A 13,759-nucleotide genomic window follows, 5' to 3' on the forward strand; every position below is an offset into this window, starting at 1 on the left:
GGATGGTGTTCCACAACTCCACTTCTGTTCCTAGTGAGGATGTCGTCCTGAGTGATTTCAAAGCCATGCTGAACTCCACACTCTCAAAATTCCCCAACTCTGTAACAGTGCAGAACGTCACCTACGAACGTACGTTCTCCTTTCTTATCGAACCTGAACAATTCACTGATACACAGATATACTGTAATGACTCCTGAGAGGAAGAGCATTAGGTTGTTGCATATCTCAGCATGTTAAGAAGCTGGATTTGGAGCACAGGATCAGCCATGATACAGCACCCCTCTAGCAGATAGGGTTAAAAAGCCATGTTCAAAGCACAACAGTGGCAGCTTGTCGGTACTACGTTTTGAAGCCCAGGCATTTTGATCAGTAACCCAGAGCCTTAATGCTGGAAGCACCAGTGTCCATTGCTAATGAAATCTGTAACTCCATCATACTGAAGCACATTTCTTTTTATCCACAGCGATTTCAAACACCTCCTTCGTAGTTCTCGTTACATTCAGCATCAGTAGCATCAGCATGCCGGAGGATCCTGCCCTGAGGAACGACACCTACACCCAAGTGAAGGTCCTCATCAATGACACTGTGAGTGACCATCACCATGAGTTAGCAGATTATCTTCCTCTGATTCACCTGGACACTTAATATCATACATTTAATATCTTGATTGTTTTTCCAGGTAAACACAGTTCTAAATAATTCTGGGACGCAGCGTCCAGTGGAACTCACTTCCTACAACTTCAAGTAAGTTCCTGCAGAAGATTGCAGTTCTGACATTTACTCTGTGAAATTCCTATTGTGAAGTCATTTGGACCATGACATTATTGCTTTCTCTTCATTATAGGAGTTTAGGGATCAAGTTACTGGTTACATGGAATACAGTTTACAAAGCCTCCTCAGTCAGCCTGAGAACGGTAGGTTACACCACATTTTGATCACCTCACTCTACAGAACTATCTGTATTTCCTCTGTAGTGCCTCGCCACTGCCTCCAACTGAACACAAGGATGCGGAAAAGTGAAGTAGTGCTCACACAAGGGCTTATTGGGATTTTTGTGGTGGGGTGAACGTGGTTGAGTGTGTGTGTGTGGTTGTGTGCGTTAGTGTGTGTAAGAGAGAGATAGTGGGGTGTGTCCTCGGCATCTTCAGTCTCGTGGTAAAAGGAAGGATGGCTGAGGGACCAGGAGGGGAGCAGTTTGAGGCAGAGGACAGACTTGAGTTTTGGTGGATGTCCTTGTCCTCGCTTACAGGTGCTTCTGCCTGTGAGGGAGAACAAAGAGATATGTTCAATTAGTGGAATCAGAATCGCGCTCCCTTCTGCAGGCACCACGGCTTCCTTTTATACACATCGATCTCCTCAAGGAAAGTGAGGAGCAGCCGTACTCCTGTTCAGGCTCCAGCCGTGTCTCATTACTCTGCCCTGCCCTTCTCACGCGTGGTTTATTGACTTTCCACAACACGGTGCTGAACTGCCGCTGTCCGTTCAGCACCACACAAACAGTCGTATTCAGACCGTTGTTCCTGTAGAGGGCATGCTGGCGTCTTTTGGTCACATGTCTTGCTAATGATTCTGAACTTATGAATGTTCTATTAAATCACACTGTAACTAACATTCTTCTCTTGTAGACACATCTCCAACACTTACTCCAACTACTACGCTGGTACAGACTTCTCCAGGATCTCCAACCACAATGTACGATTTATTTCTTGTATCGTATTTAAGGAAGATTGATATTTCCATTAAGGTCAATTATGAATTTATAACTTGTTCCTGTTTGTGTCTCTCTAGCGATGGATCAGCTGTGGTCAACGTCAGGATGGTGTTCCACAACTCCACTTCTGTTCCTAGTGAGGATGTCGTCCTGAGTGATTTCAAAGCCATGCTGAACTCCACACTCTCAAAATTCCCCAACTCTGTAACAGTGCAGAACGTCACCTCTGAACGTCGTTCTCCTTTCTTATCGAACCTGAACAATTCACTGATACACAGATATACTGTAATGACTCCTGAGAGGAAGAGCATTAGGTTGTTGCATATCTCAGCATGTTAAGAAGCTGGATTTGGAGCACAGGATCAGCCATGATACAGCACCCCTCTAGCAGATAGGGTTAAAAAGCCATGTTCAAAGCACAACAGTGGCAGCTTGTCGGTACTACGGTTTGAAGCCCAGGCATTTTGATCAGTAACCCAGAGCCTTAATGCTGGAAGCACCAGTGTCCATTGCTAATGAAATCTGTAACTCCATCATACTGAAGCACATTTCTTTTTATCCACAGCGATTTCAAACACCTCCTTCGCAGTTCTCGTTACATTCAGCATCAGTAGCATCAGCATGCCGGAGGATCCTGCCCTGAGGAACGACACCTACACCCAAGTGAAGGTCCTCATCAATGACACTGTGAGTGACCATCACCATGTGTTAGCAGATTATCTTCCTCTGATTCACCTGGACACTTAATATCATACATTTAATATCTTGATTGTTTTTCCAGGTAAACACAGTTCTAAATAATTCTGGGACGCAGCGTCAGTGGAACTCACTTCCTACAACTTCAAGTAAGTTCCTGCAGAAGATTGCAGTTCTGACATTTACTCTGTGAAATTCTATTGTGAAGTCATTTGGACCATGACATTATTGCTTTCTCTTCATTATAGGAGTTTAGGGATCAAGTTACTGGTTACATGGAATACAGTTTACAAAGCTTCCTCAGTCAGCCTGAGAACGGTAGGTTACACCACATTTTGATCACAGTTCAGTTATTTTTGGAGCATTGATCCTGTAGAGGGCATGCTGGCGTCCCTTCATCACACGTCTTGCTAATGATTCTGAACTTATGAATGTTCTATTAAATCACACTGTAACTAACATTCTTCTCTTGTAGACACATCTCCAACACTTACTCCAACTACTACTCTGGTACAGACTTCTCCAGGATCTCCAACCACAATGTACGATTTATTTCTTATATCAACATTTTGTATTGCACATTTCACACATGCATCTGTAGTTTGATGATTTTAACAGATTTTTTCATGGTTTTACCTCTGTAGAATTGGATCAGCTGTAATTCAAACCAAGCTGGTGTTCAACGTGTCCTCACCTGGTACCATTGAGAATGTGCTCCCCGGAATGATCAAAAGCATGATAAAATATCCACGCCAAAATGTCAGTGAGGCTTTGAGCTTAATGCAGATTCTGTTGCTGTCTGCATTCCCAAACCTCGCTGAGCCTCTAGGAGTTCTGGACTACAGTTACGAGAGTATGTTCTAATTTATTTCACGCAGTACATTTCAACATAATTTATTGTTGCTTTTTAATGCAATCTGTAACTCCATCTTACAGAAACACATTTCATTTATTCCACAGAGATTTCAGACACCTTCCTTGTGGTTAACATTACATTCACAATCAAAAATATCATCATGCCAGAAAACCCAGAGCTTAGGGATGGCACTTACACCCAAATGAAGAACATCATCAACAACGCTGTGAGTGTCTAGCACCATGTTACAGATAATATTCCTCTGATCACAATTTATTTTGATCTCCAACCAATTTTTTACCTCAGCATAAATTGTCACAGACTTTTGTCTAAGAAACAACTTATTTTATTGTCACATCTTCATCAGTTATTTCATACAATCCCAGATGCAAGATTAAAAAGCCAGTTCCTCATGTCTGAAGCCTGATGCTGTGCAATTGTATTTGTTATAAATGTTTTCTTACTTGTATTGGCCTGGGATGTTATAAAAAATATTATTCTGTTTGTTCTCCACAGATAAATTATCTTACAGAGGCACAGCTAGTTGAACCCATTACCTACAATTTCCTGTAAGTTCCTGCAGAAGATTGCAGTTCTGACATTAATATGTAAAAGAAAATCTCACTGTGAAATCATTTGTACAATAACAATATTGCTTTCTGTGAATAATAGGAGTTCAGGGGATCAAGTTAACGGCTACATGGAATATAGTTTTGAACAAATCCCCAGTCAGACTGCAAATGGTAGGTTACACCACAATTTAATAACCTTGCTCTGATAAAAACTGTATTTCCTCCTGCCAGTGTATCTGAACTTATGGGTGATTTATTAAATTAACCTGTCAATAAATGTCTTCTGATGTAGACAATAAGGTCCTAAAGCAACCGTCTACAGAATCTCCAACCACGACGCATTTAACATTTTCTTTATATCATATTTTAGGAAAATTTTGCTTTACTATTGATTCCTGTGATGCATTTATAAGTTCTGGCTCTTTCTGTACTCTAGTGATGGATCAACACTTAATCCAACTACACGTCTGGAACAGACTTCTCCAGAATCTCCAACCATAATGTACGAGTCATTTCTTATAACGTATTTAAGGAAAATCACTGTTGTTTAATGTCTGTTATATATTTATAAATTCTGTCTTTTTGTGTTTCTCTAGCGATGGATCAGCTGTGGTCTACGTCAGGATGGTGTTCAAAACTACACTTCTGTTCCCAGTTCTTTTGCAGATATAAAGAACTTGAATAATTCTGTAAACTTCTCTGATTCTCTAACAGTGCTGAGCTCCAGCTATAACAGTAATTTTAGTTTTTTTAATTCACTTAACTTCATTAAGTTAATTTTCTATTTCTAATGCAATCTGAAACTCCTCAATTATAATGAAGCACATGTGATTTATTCCACAGACATTTCAAACACCTCCTTTGAAGTTAACATTACATTTGTCATCAGTAACATCAACAATCCAGAGAACCCTGAGCTGAGGAACAATGCCTATGTCCAAGCAAAGACCATCGTCAATAACGCTGTAAGTCTACATCACTGTGTGTATACCAAATGTTTATTTCTGACCAGAAGTGATGCCTGGAATTGATCATAAAATCCAGTACATCAATGAATGGTATTTATTCCTACAGGTAAACACACTTCTAACTGGAACTAATGTAGTAACATTTGCACCCAATACCTCAAGCTTCATGTAAGTCTAAGTTTTAGAGATTTCTGTTCTACAATAGGCAAAGTTTTGCAGTAATTTGTTTCCTGACATCGTTTTCTCCTTTTCTCAACAGGACCTCAGGAAGTCAAATTATTGGTTATATGGTATATAATATGAATAACATCCAGGATAAAGGGACTGGAAACGATACTGGTATGTTATACCACACATTTAGTACTACAGTGTTCTTAAACTGTATAACTTCTATTTATTCATTAACAATTGACCTTTTTTATGTTCAAATCCACCAATAGAACCAATTTGTTCACTTCCCTCTTCAAATCTGTATTTCCTCTTGCTAATGATTCTGAACTTATGAATTTTTTATTCAATCACACTGTAACTAACATTCTTCTCTTGTAGACACATCTCCAACACCTTCTCCAACTACTCCTCAGGAGGAGACGTCTTCAGAATCTGCAACTACAATGTATGAGGCATTTCTTTATCTCATATTAAAGGCAGATCTCGATTTTTTATTATTTATTTAATAAATGTGTACATTTTTGTGTTTCTTCAGCGATGGATCAGTTTCGTTCTATGTAGAGTTGGTGTTCAGCAACTCTAGCACTGTTCCTAGTGAGTGTTCGGTCCTCAGGGACATTGAAGCTCTGCTGCAATCTGCTCCCACAAACCCCACTGACTCAGTCACAGTGATATTTTACACCTATGGAGGTACATTCTCTTTTCTTATTGTCCAATACATTTACCTTTAAACATTTAACTGTTCTTTTTTAATGAAATCTGTAGCGTCATCACACTGAAGCCTATTTTATTTATCCACAGAGATTTCGAACACCTCCTTCACTGTAAAAATTATATTCAGCATCAATAACATCAGTATGCCGAAGAACCCTGACCTCAGGAATGACACCTACATTCATTTGGAGAGCATCATCAATAAAACTGTGAGTGTACCATCACCATGTGTTAGCAGATTATCTTCCTCTGACTGCAATTTCTTTTTCCTCATTTATTACCTCATAAATAACCAGAAACTCAGCTTCGGTGTGGAAACATTTCAGTATTCATTTAAACAACAATTAAAACAATATGCAGCATATTTAAAGTCCAAGCACTCAATCATAACGATGCACATTTATAGACACACTACAATTGTTGCTCATACAATCACAGGAACACAGAGCCATGCCTTTAGGCAAAGGAAATTATTTGAAGTATCACTCATGATGTGTATATTTTGATCATGAACAGGGCTGCAGTTTACTGCAGTTTATTAAGGAGGAAAGGTGTAGATGAACTAGCGGTCAGCAGGGTGTCAAGGTGTTAAGAGTCAAATCAGCTGAAGACTAAACAAAGATTCAATGCACAATTTAATTAAAACATTTTGATTATGTTAAAATGACTTCTGATCAGTAGATGACAACCACAAAATTAGCTAAATATCCTCATACCAGGTCCTGAAGATAAGTACTAAGTTCTGTGCATGTGTACAAAGTCATTGCTGAGATCCCCTCTCACATCTGGTCTGTTGGTTTTGAAGTCAGGCTGCTTTGTTGATTGAGAGCAAACCCTCTGAAATATTAGATTTTTCTCTGATACATTTGCTGAAAATTCTTTTGAGATGATAAAGCACAACACTGGTGACAACTGAGCAAAATCTTTTGGAAGAAAAGTGAAAAAATAGTTTTTCATCAAAACCAAGATTGTGGAACATCAAATTAGGGACAGAGGATGTGTTGAATTTGACTTAACCAGATCATCCAGGCATTTCCAGATTTACATTCTGCCAAGACAGTTCAAAAGTGATAACCATAAAAGTGTTCCAAAATCAGACCTAAATTTCACCTCATGGTGGAGTAAGAACATCAGTTCCTCAGTTAGCACATTGGCAGCATTTAGTCCAGATTTATTAAGAATGTTCTTTAGAGCCTGTCGAATCAAAGTGCAGAATTTCACAATTATTTAACAGACAGTTCTGTGGGCTACTATAAAAACTTAGTCAGAAGTAGAAAAAGAAGAGGAAGAGATAGAATTAAGATAGAAAATAGAAAAAAGCCCAGAATTCCTTTGTTGTCTGGGATCATTTCATCTGATCACAGATCCAAGGTGAAAGCTATTTCAGTTTTAGCAAAGATTTTTCTGTAAAATCCATGTGTACATACATATATATTTTTTGTCTTCTTTTTTCTTTTTTTATGTACATATATATATATATATATTATTATATTATATTATTCTGAATCTTATTTTCATACTTTATAATTATACTTAAATATGTGTATATACTTTATACTTTTAAAAATTCATTATTATTTGTATGAAATGTTTTATTTGAATTTGTACCACACCGTAAATAGTTTAAATAACAATAAAAGTCAACTTGGCTTGACACTTTAAAATAAATGTAACGTTATGTTTTTCTTCCAGGTAAACACACTTCTAAATGATTCTGGTGCACCTTCAGTGGAATCTACTACCTACAACTTTATGTAAGTTCCTGCAGAAGATTGCAGTTCTGACATTTACTCTGAAATTCATATTGTGAAGTCATTTGTACAATAATATTGGTTTCTCTGAATAATAGGAGTTCAGGGGATCAAGTTACTGGTCACATTATATACAGTTTAGAAGGCTGCCTCCATCAGCCTGAGAACGGTAGGTTACACCACATTTTGATCACCTCACTCTACAAAACTATCTGTATTTCCTCTTGCTAATGATTCTTAACTTATGAATGTTTTATTAAATCACACTGTAACTAACATTCTTCTCTTGTAGACACATCTCCAACACTTACTCCAACTACTACGCTGGTACAGACTTCTCCAGGATCTCCAACCACAATGTACGATTTATTTCTTGTATCGTATTTAAGGAAGATTTATATTTCCATTAAGGTCAATTATGAATTTATAACTTGTGGCTTTTTGTGTCTCTCTAGCGATGGATCAGCTGTGGTCAACGTCAGGATGGTGTTCCACAACTCCATTTCTGTTCCTAGTGAGGATGTCGTCCTGAGTGATTTCAAAGCCATGCTGAACTCCACACTCTCAAAATTCCCCAACTCTGTAACAGTGCAGAACGTCACCTACGAACGTACGTTCTCCTTTCTTATCGAACCTGAACAATTCACTGATACACAGATATACTGTAATGACTCCTGAGAGGAAGAGCATTAGGTTGTTGCATATCTCAGCATGTTAAGAAGCTGGATTTGGAGCACAGGATCAGCCATGATACAGCACCCCTCTAGCAGATAGGGTTAAAAAGCCATGTTCAAAGCACAACAGTGGCAGCTTGTCGGTACTACGGTTTGAAGCCCAGGCATTTTGATCAGTAACCCAGAGCCTTAATGCTGGAAGCACCAGTGTCCATTGCTAATGAAATCTGTAACTCCATCATACTGAAGCACATTTCTTTTATCCACAGCGATTTCAAACACCTCCTTCGTAGTTCTCGTTACATTCAGCATCAGTAGCATCAGCATGCCGGAGGATCCTGCCCTGAGGAACGACACCTACACCCAAGTAAAGGTCCTCATCAATGACACTGTGAGTGACCATCACCATGAGTTAGCAGATTATCTTCCTCTGATTCACCTGGACACTTAATATCATACATTTAATATCTTGATTGTTTTTCCAGGTAAACACAGTTCTAAATAATTCTGGGACGCAGCGTCCAGTGGAACTCACTTCCTACAACTTCAAGTAAGTTCCTGCAGAAGATTGCAGTTCTGACATTTACTCTGTGAAATTCCTATTGTGAAGTCATTTGGACCATGACATTATTGCTTTCTCTTCATTATAGGAGTTTAGGGGATCAAGTTACTGGTTACATGGAATACAGTTTACAAAGCCTCCTCAGTCAGCCTGAAAACGGTAGGTTACACCACATTTTGATCACCTCACTCTACAGAACTATCTGTATTTCCTCTGTAGTGCCTCGCCACTGCCTCCAACTGAACACAAGGATGCGGAAAAGTGAAGTAGTGCTCACACAAGGGCTTATTGGGATTTTTGTGGTGGGGTGAACGTGGTTGAGTGTGTGTGTGTGGTTGTGTGCGTTAGTGTGTGTAAGAGAGAGATAGTGGGGTGTGTCCTCGGCATCTTCAGTCTCGTGGTAAAAGGAAGGATGGCTGAGGGACCAGGAGGGGAGCAGTTTGAGGCAGAGGACAGACTTGAGTTTTGGTGGATGTCCTCGTCCTCGCTTACAGGTGCTTCTGCCTGTGAGGGAGAACAAAGAGATATGTTCAATTAGTGGAGTCAGAATCGTGCTCCCTTCTGCAGGCACCACGGCTTCCTTTTATACACATTGATCTCCTCAAGGAAATTGAGGAGCAGCCGTACTCCTGTTCAGGCTCCAGCCGTGTCTCATTACTCTGCCCTGCCCTTCTCACGCGTGGTTTATTGACTTTCCACAACACCGGTGCTGAACTGCCGCTGTCCGTTCAGCACCACACAAACAGTCGTATTCAGACCGTTGTTCCTGTAGAGGGCATGCTGGCGTCAGTTGGTCACACGTCTTGCTAATGATTCTTAACTTATGAATGTTCTATTAAATCACACTGTAACTAACATTCTTCTCTTGTAGACACATCTCCAACACTTACTCCAACTACTACTCTGGTACAGACTTCTCCACGATCTCCAACCATAATGTACGATTTATTTCTTGTATCGTATTTAAGGAAGATTTATATTTCCATTAAGGTCAATTATGAATTTATAACTTGTGGCTTTTTGTGTCTCTCTAGCGATGGATCAGCTGTGGTCAACGTCAGGATGGTGTTCCACAACACCATTTCTGTTCCTAGTGGGGATGTCGTCCTGAGTGATTTCAAAGCCATGCTGAACTCCACACTCTCAAAATTCCCCAACTCTGTAACAGTGCAGAACGTCACCTACGAACGTACGTTCTACTTTCTTATCGAACCTGAACAATTCACTGATACACAGATATACTGTAATGACTCCTGAGAGGAAGAGCATTAGGTTGTTGCATATCTCAGCATGTTAAGAAGCTGGATTTGGAGCACAGGATCAGCCATGATACAGCACCCCTCTAGCAGATAGGGTTAAAAAGCCATGTTCAAAGCACAACAGTGGCAGCTTGTCGGTACTACGGTTTGAAGCCCAGGCATTTTGATCAGTAACCCAGAGCCTTAATGCTGGAAGCACCAGTGTCCATTGCTAATGAAATCTGTAACTCCATCATACTGAAGCACATTTCTTTTTATCCACAGCGATTTCAAACACCTCCTTCGTAGTTCTCGTTACATTCAGCATCAGTAGCATCAGCATGCCGGAGGATCCTGCCCTGAGGAACGACACCTACACCCAAGTGAAGGTCCTCATCAATGACACTGTGAGTGACCATCACCATGTGTTAGCAGATTATCTTCCTCTGATTCACCTGGACACTTTATATCATACATTTAATGTCTTGATTGTTTTTCCAGGTAAACACAGTTCTAAATAATTCTGGGACGCAGCGTCCAGTGGAACTCACTTCCTACAACTTCAAGTAAGTTCCTGCAGAAGATTGCAGTTCTGACATTTACTCTGTGAAATTCTTATTGTGAAGTCATTTGGACCATGACATTATTGCTTTTCTTCATTATAGGAGTTTAGGGATCAAGTTACTGGTTACATGGAATACAGTTTACAAAGCTTCCTCAGTCAGCCTGAGAACGGTAGGTTACACCACATTTTGATCACAGTTCAGTTATTTTTGGAGCATTGATCCTGTAGAGGGCATGCTGGCGTCCCTTCATCACACGTCTTGCTAATGATTCTGAACTTATGAATGTTCTATTAAATCACACTGTAACTAACATTCTTCTCTTGTAGACACATCTCCAACACTTACTCCAACTACTACTCTGGTACAGACTTCTCCAGGATCTCCAACCACAATGTACGATTTATTTCTTATATCAACATTTTGTATTGCACATTTCACACATGCATCTGTAGTTTGATGATTTTTAACAGATTTTTTCATGGTTTTACCTCTGTAGAATTGGATCAGCTGTAATTCAAACCAAGCTGGTGTTCAACGTGTCCTCACCTGGTACCATTGAGAATGTGCTCCCCGGAATGATCAAAAGCATGATAAAATATCCACGCCAAAATGTCAGTGAGGCTTTGAGCTTAATGCAGATTCTGTTGCTGTCTGCATTCCCAAACCTCGCTGAGCCTCTAGGAGTTCTGGACTACAGTTACGAGTATGTTCTAATTTATTTCACGCAGTACATTTCAACATAATTTATTGTTGCTTTTTAATGCAATCTGTAACTCCATCTTACAGAAACACATTTCATTTATTCCACAGAGATTTCAGACACCTTCCTTGTGGTTAACATTACATTCACAATCAAAAATATCATCATGCCAGAAAACCCAGAGCTTAGGGATGGCACTTACACCCAAATGAAGAACATCATCAACAACGCTGTGAGTGTCTAGCACCATGTTACAGATAATATTCCTCTGATCACAATTTATTTTGATCTCCAACCAATTTTTTACCTCAGCATAAATTGTCACAGACTTTTGTCTAAGAAACAACTTATTTTATTGTCACATCTTCATCAGTTATTTCATACAATCCCAGATGCAAGATTAAAAAGCCAGTTCCTCATGTCTGAAGCCTGATGCTGTGCAATTGTATTTGTTATAAATGTTTTCTTACTTGTATTGGCCTGGGATGTTATAAAAAATATTATTCTGTTTGTTCTCCACAGATAAATTATCTTACAGAGGCACAGCTAGTTGAACCCATTACCTACAATTTCCTGTAAGTTCCTGCAGAAGATTGCAGTTCTGACATTAATATGTAAAAGAAAATCTCACTGTGAAATCATTTGTACAATAACAATATTGCTTTCTGTGAATAATAGGAGTTCAGGGGATCAAGTTAACGGCTACATGGAATATAGTTTTGAACAAATCCCCAGTCAGACTGCAAATGGTAGGTTACACCACAATTTAATAACCTTGCTCTGATAAAAACTGTATTTCCTCCTGCCAGTGTATCTGAACTTATGGGTGATTTATTAAATTAACCTGTCAATAAATGTCTTCTGATGTAGACAATAAGGTCCTAAAGCAACCGTCTACAGAATCTCCAACCACGACGTACGAACATTTTCTTTATATCATATTTTAGGAAAATTTTGCTTTACTATTGATTCCTGTGATGCATTTATAAGTTCTGGCTCTTTCTGTACTCTAGTGATGGATCAACACTTAATCCAACTACACGTCTGGAACAGACTTCTCCAGAATCTCCAACCATAATGTACGAGTCATTTCTTATAACGTATTTAAGGAAAATCACTGTTGTTTAATGTCTGTTATATATTTATAAATTCTGTCTTTTTGTGTTTCTCTAGCGATGGATCAGCTGTGGTCTACGTCAGGATGGTGTTCGAAAACTACACTTCTGTTCCCAGTTCTTTTGCAGATATAAAGAACTTGAATAATTCTGTAAACTTCTCTGATTCTCTAACAGTGCTGAGCTCCAGCTATAACAGTAATTTTAGTTTTTTTAATTCACTTAACTTCATTAAGTTAATTTTCTATTTCTAATGCAATCTGAAACTCCTCAATTATAATGAAGCACATGTGATTTATTCCACAGACATTTCAAACACCTCCTTTGAAGTTAACATTACATTTGTCATCAGTAACATCAACAATCCAGAGAACCCTGAGCTGAGGAACAATGCCTATGTCCAAGCAAAGACCATCGTCAATAACGCTGTAAGTCTACATCACTGTGTGTATACCAAATGTTTATTTCTGACCAGAAGTGATGCCTGGAATTGATCATAAAATCCAGTACATCAATGAATGGTATTTATTCCTACAGGTAAACACACTTCTAACTGGAACTAATGTAGTAACATTTGCACCCAATACCTCAAGCTTCATGTAAGTCTAAGTTTTAGAGATTTCTGTTCTACAATAGGCAAAGTTTTGCAGTAATTTGTTTCCTGACATCGTTTTCTCCTTTTCTCAACAGGACCTCAGGAAGTCAAATTATTGGTTATATGGTATATAATATGAATAACATCCAGGATAAAGGGACTGGAAACGATACTGGTATGTTATACCACACATTTAGTACTACAGTGTTCTTAAACTGTATAACTTCTATTTATTCATTAACAATTGACCTTTTTTATGTTCAAATCCACCAATAGAAACCACTACAGTATTACCCACCATCAAGTAAGTATCATTTATTTATTCCTAATTAAGATTTATGTTCCATACATACTCATTTACTTACAAACCAAAATGAACTGCAATAGTACAGGAATTAAACAGTCACATTTTTCTGTTTATCCCTACTTTTTTTTTACCAATGTCTCATTTTGTGTCTGTCTCAGTAAGTTTTCATGTGCTCTTCTCTTTCAGAAATGGAATTGTACTCATTAACATTTCCATTATATTTGAGAACATGACGATTGTACCTTCTGAGGCTGCAGTTCTTAAAGCAGCTAATGAAAAGCTGGTAACAAAGATCAGAACTAAACGTGGGACACAGAAACTAGATTCACCTGTCCAGATAAGCCTTCAGTTTAATAGTGAGTCTCTTCCTGATTTCTGAATGTAGATGTTAATAGATAAAAATATGTTTTTGTCTATATTTCAATAAGTGGCCTGTTTTAATCAGTGTTGGGCAACGTTACTTTTAAAAGTAACGCATTACAATATTGAGTTACTCCCAAAAAAAGTAACTAATTACTTTACTTAGTTACTTTTTATGGAAAGTAATGCGTTATATTACTTTT

At 38.6% G+C, this 13,759-nt stretch overlaps 1 protein-coding gene and 1 long non-coding RNA gene across 2 annotated transcripts in view; both read left to right on the top strand.

Annotated features, from left to right (window-relative positions):
* The first annotated feature begins 2,660 nt into the window (after positions 1 to 2,660).
* On the top strand, positions 2,661 to 4,468 carry LOC124378051. Its single transcript, XR_006924150.1, has 3 exons — positions 2,661 to 2,725; positions 2,883 to 2,949; positions 4,432 to 4,468. It is a non-coding gene; the product is annotated as an uncharacterized LOC124378051 (long non-coding RNA).
* An 81-nt stretch (positions 4,469 to 4,549) lies between these two features.
* The window catches only part of LOC124378033, a 14,198-nt gene continuing 4,988 nt past the window's right edge, over positions 4,550 to 13,759 (top strand). The window contains exons 1-21 of the mRNA XM_046837501.1: positions 4,550 to 4,570; positions 4,679 to 4,800; positions 4,910 to 4,971; positions 5,063 to 5,142; positions 5,353 to 5,419; positions 5,510 to 5,664; positions 5,776 to 5,897; positions 7,381 to 7,442; positions 7,538 to 7,608; positions 7,732 to 7,798; positions 7,895 to 8,049; positions 8,383 to 8,504; positions 8,599 to 8,663; positions 8,764 to 8,834; positions 9,547 to 9,613; positions 12,353 to 12,492; positions 12,601 to 12,722; positions 12,832 to 12,893; positions 12,985 to 13,064; positions 13,166 to 13,193; positions 13,383 to 13,552. Of these exons, the coding sequence (XP_046693457.1) occupies positions 4,970 to 4,971; positions 5,063 to 5,142; positions 5,353 to 5,419; positions 5,510 to 5,664; positions 5,776 to 5,897; positions 7,381 to 7,442; positions 7,538 to 7,608; positions 7,732 to 7,798; positions 7,895 to 8,049; positions 8,383 to 8,504; positions 8,599 to 8,663; positions 8,764 to 8,834; positions 9,547 to 9,613; positions 12,353 to 12,492; positions 12,601 to 12,722; positions 12,832 to 12,893; positions 12,985 to 13,064; positions 13,166 to 13,193; positions 13,383 to 13,552 (1,708 nt within the window). The 5' untranslated portion in view covers positions 4,550 to 4,570; positions 4,679 to 4,800; positions 4,910 to 4,969. The remainder of the gene's footprint in view (positions 4,571 to 4,678; positions 4,801 to 4,909; positions 4,972 to 5,062; positions 5,143 to 5,352; positions 5,420 to 5,509; positions 5,665 to 5,775; positions 5,898 to 7,380; positions 7,443 to 7,537; positions 7,609 to 7,731; positions 7,799 to 7,894; positions 8,050 to 8,382; positions 8,505 to 8,598; positions 8,664 to 8,763; positions 8,835 to 9,546; positions 9,614 to 12,352; positions 12,493 to 12,600; positions 12,723 to 12,831; positions 12,894 to 12,984; positions 13,065 to 13,165; positions 13,194 to 13,382; positions 13,553 to 13,759) is intronic.

The sequence above is a fragment of the Silurus meridionalis genome, chromosome 2 (assembly GCF_014805685.1).
Source record: "Silurus meridionalis isolate SWU-2019-XX chromosome 2, ASM1480568v1, whole genome shotgun sequence".
NCBI lineage: Eukaryota > Metazoa > Chordata > Actinopteri > Siluriformes > Siluridae > Silurus > Silurus meridionalis.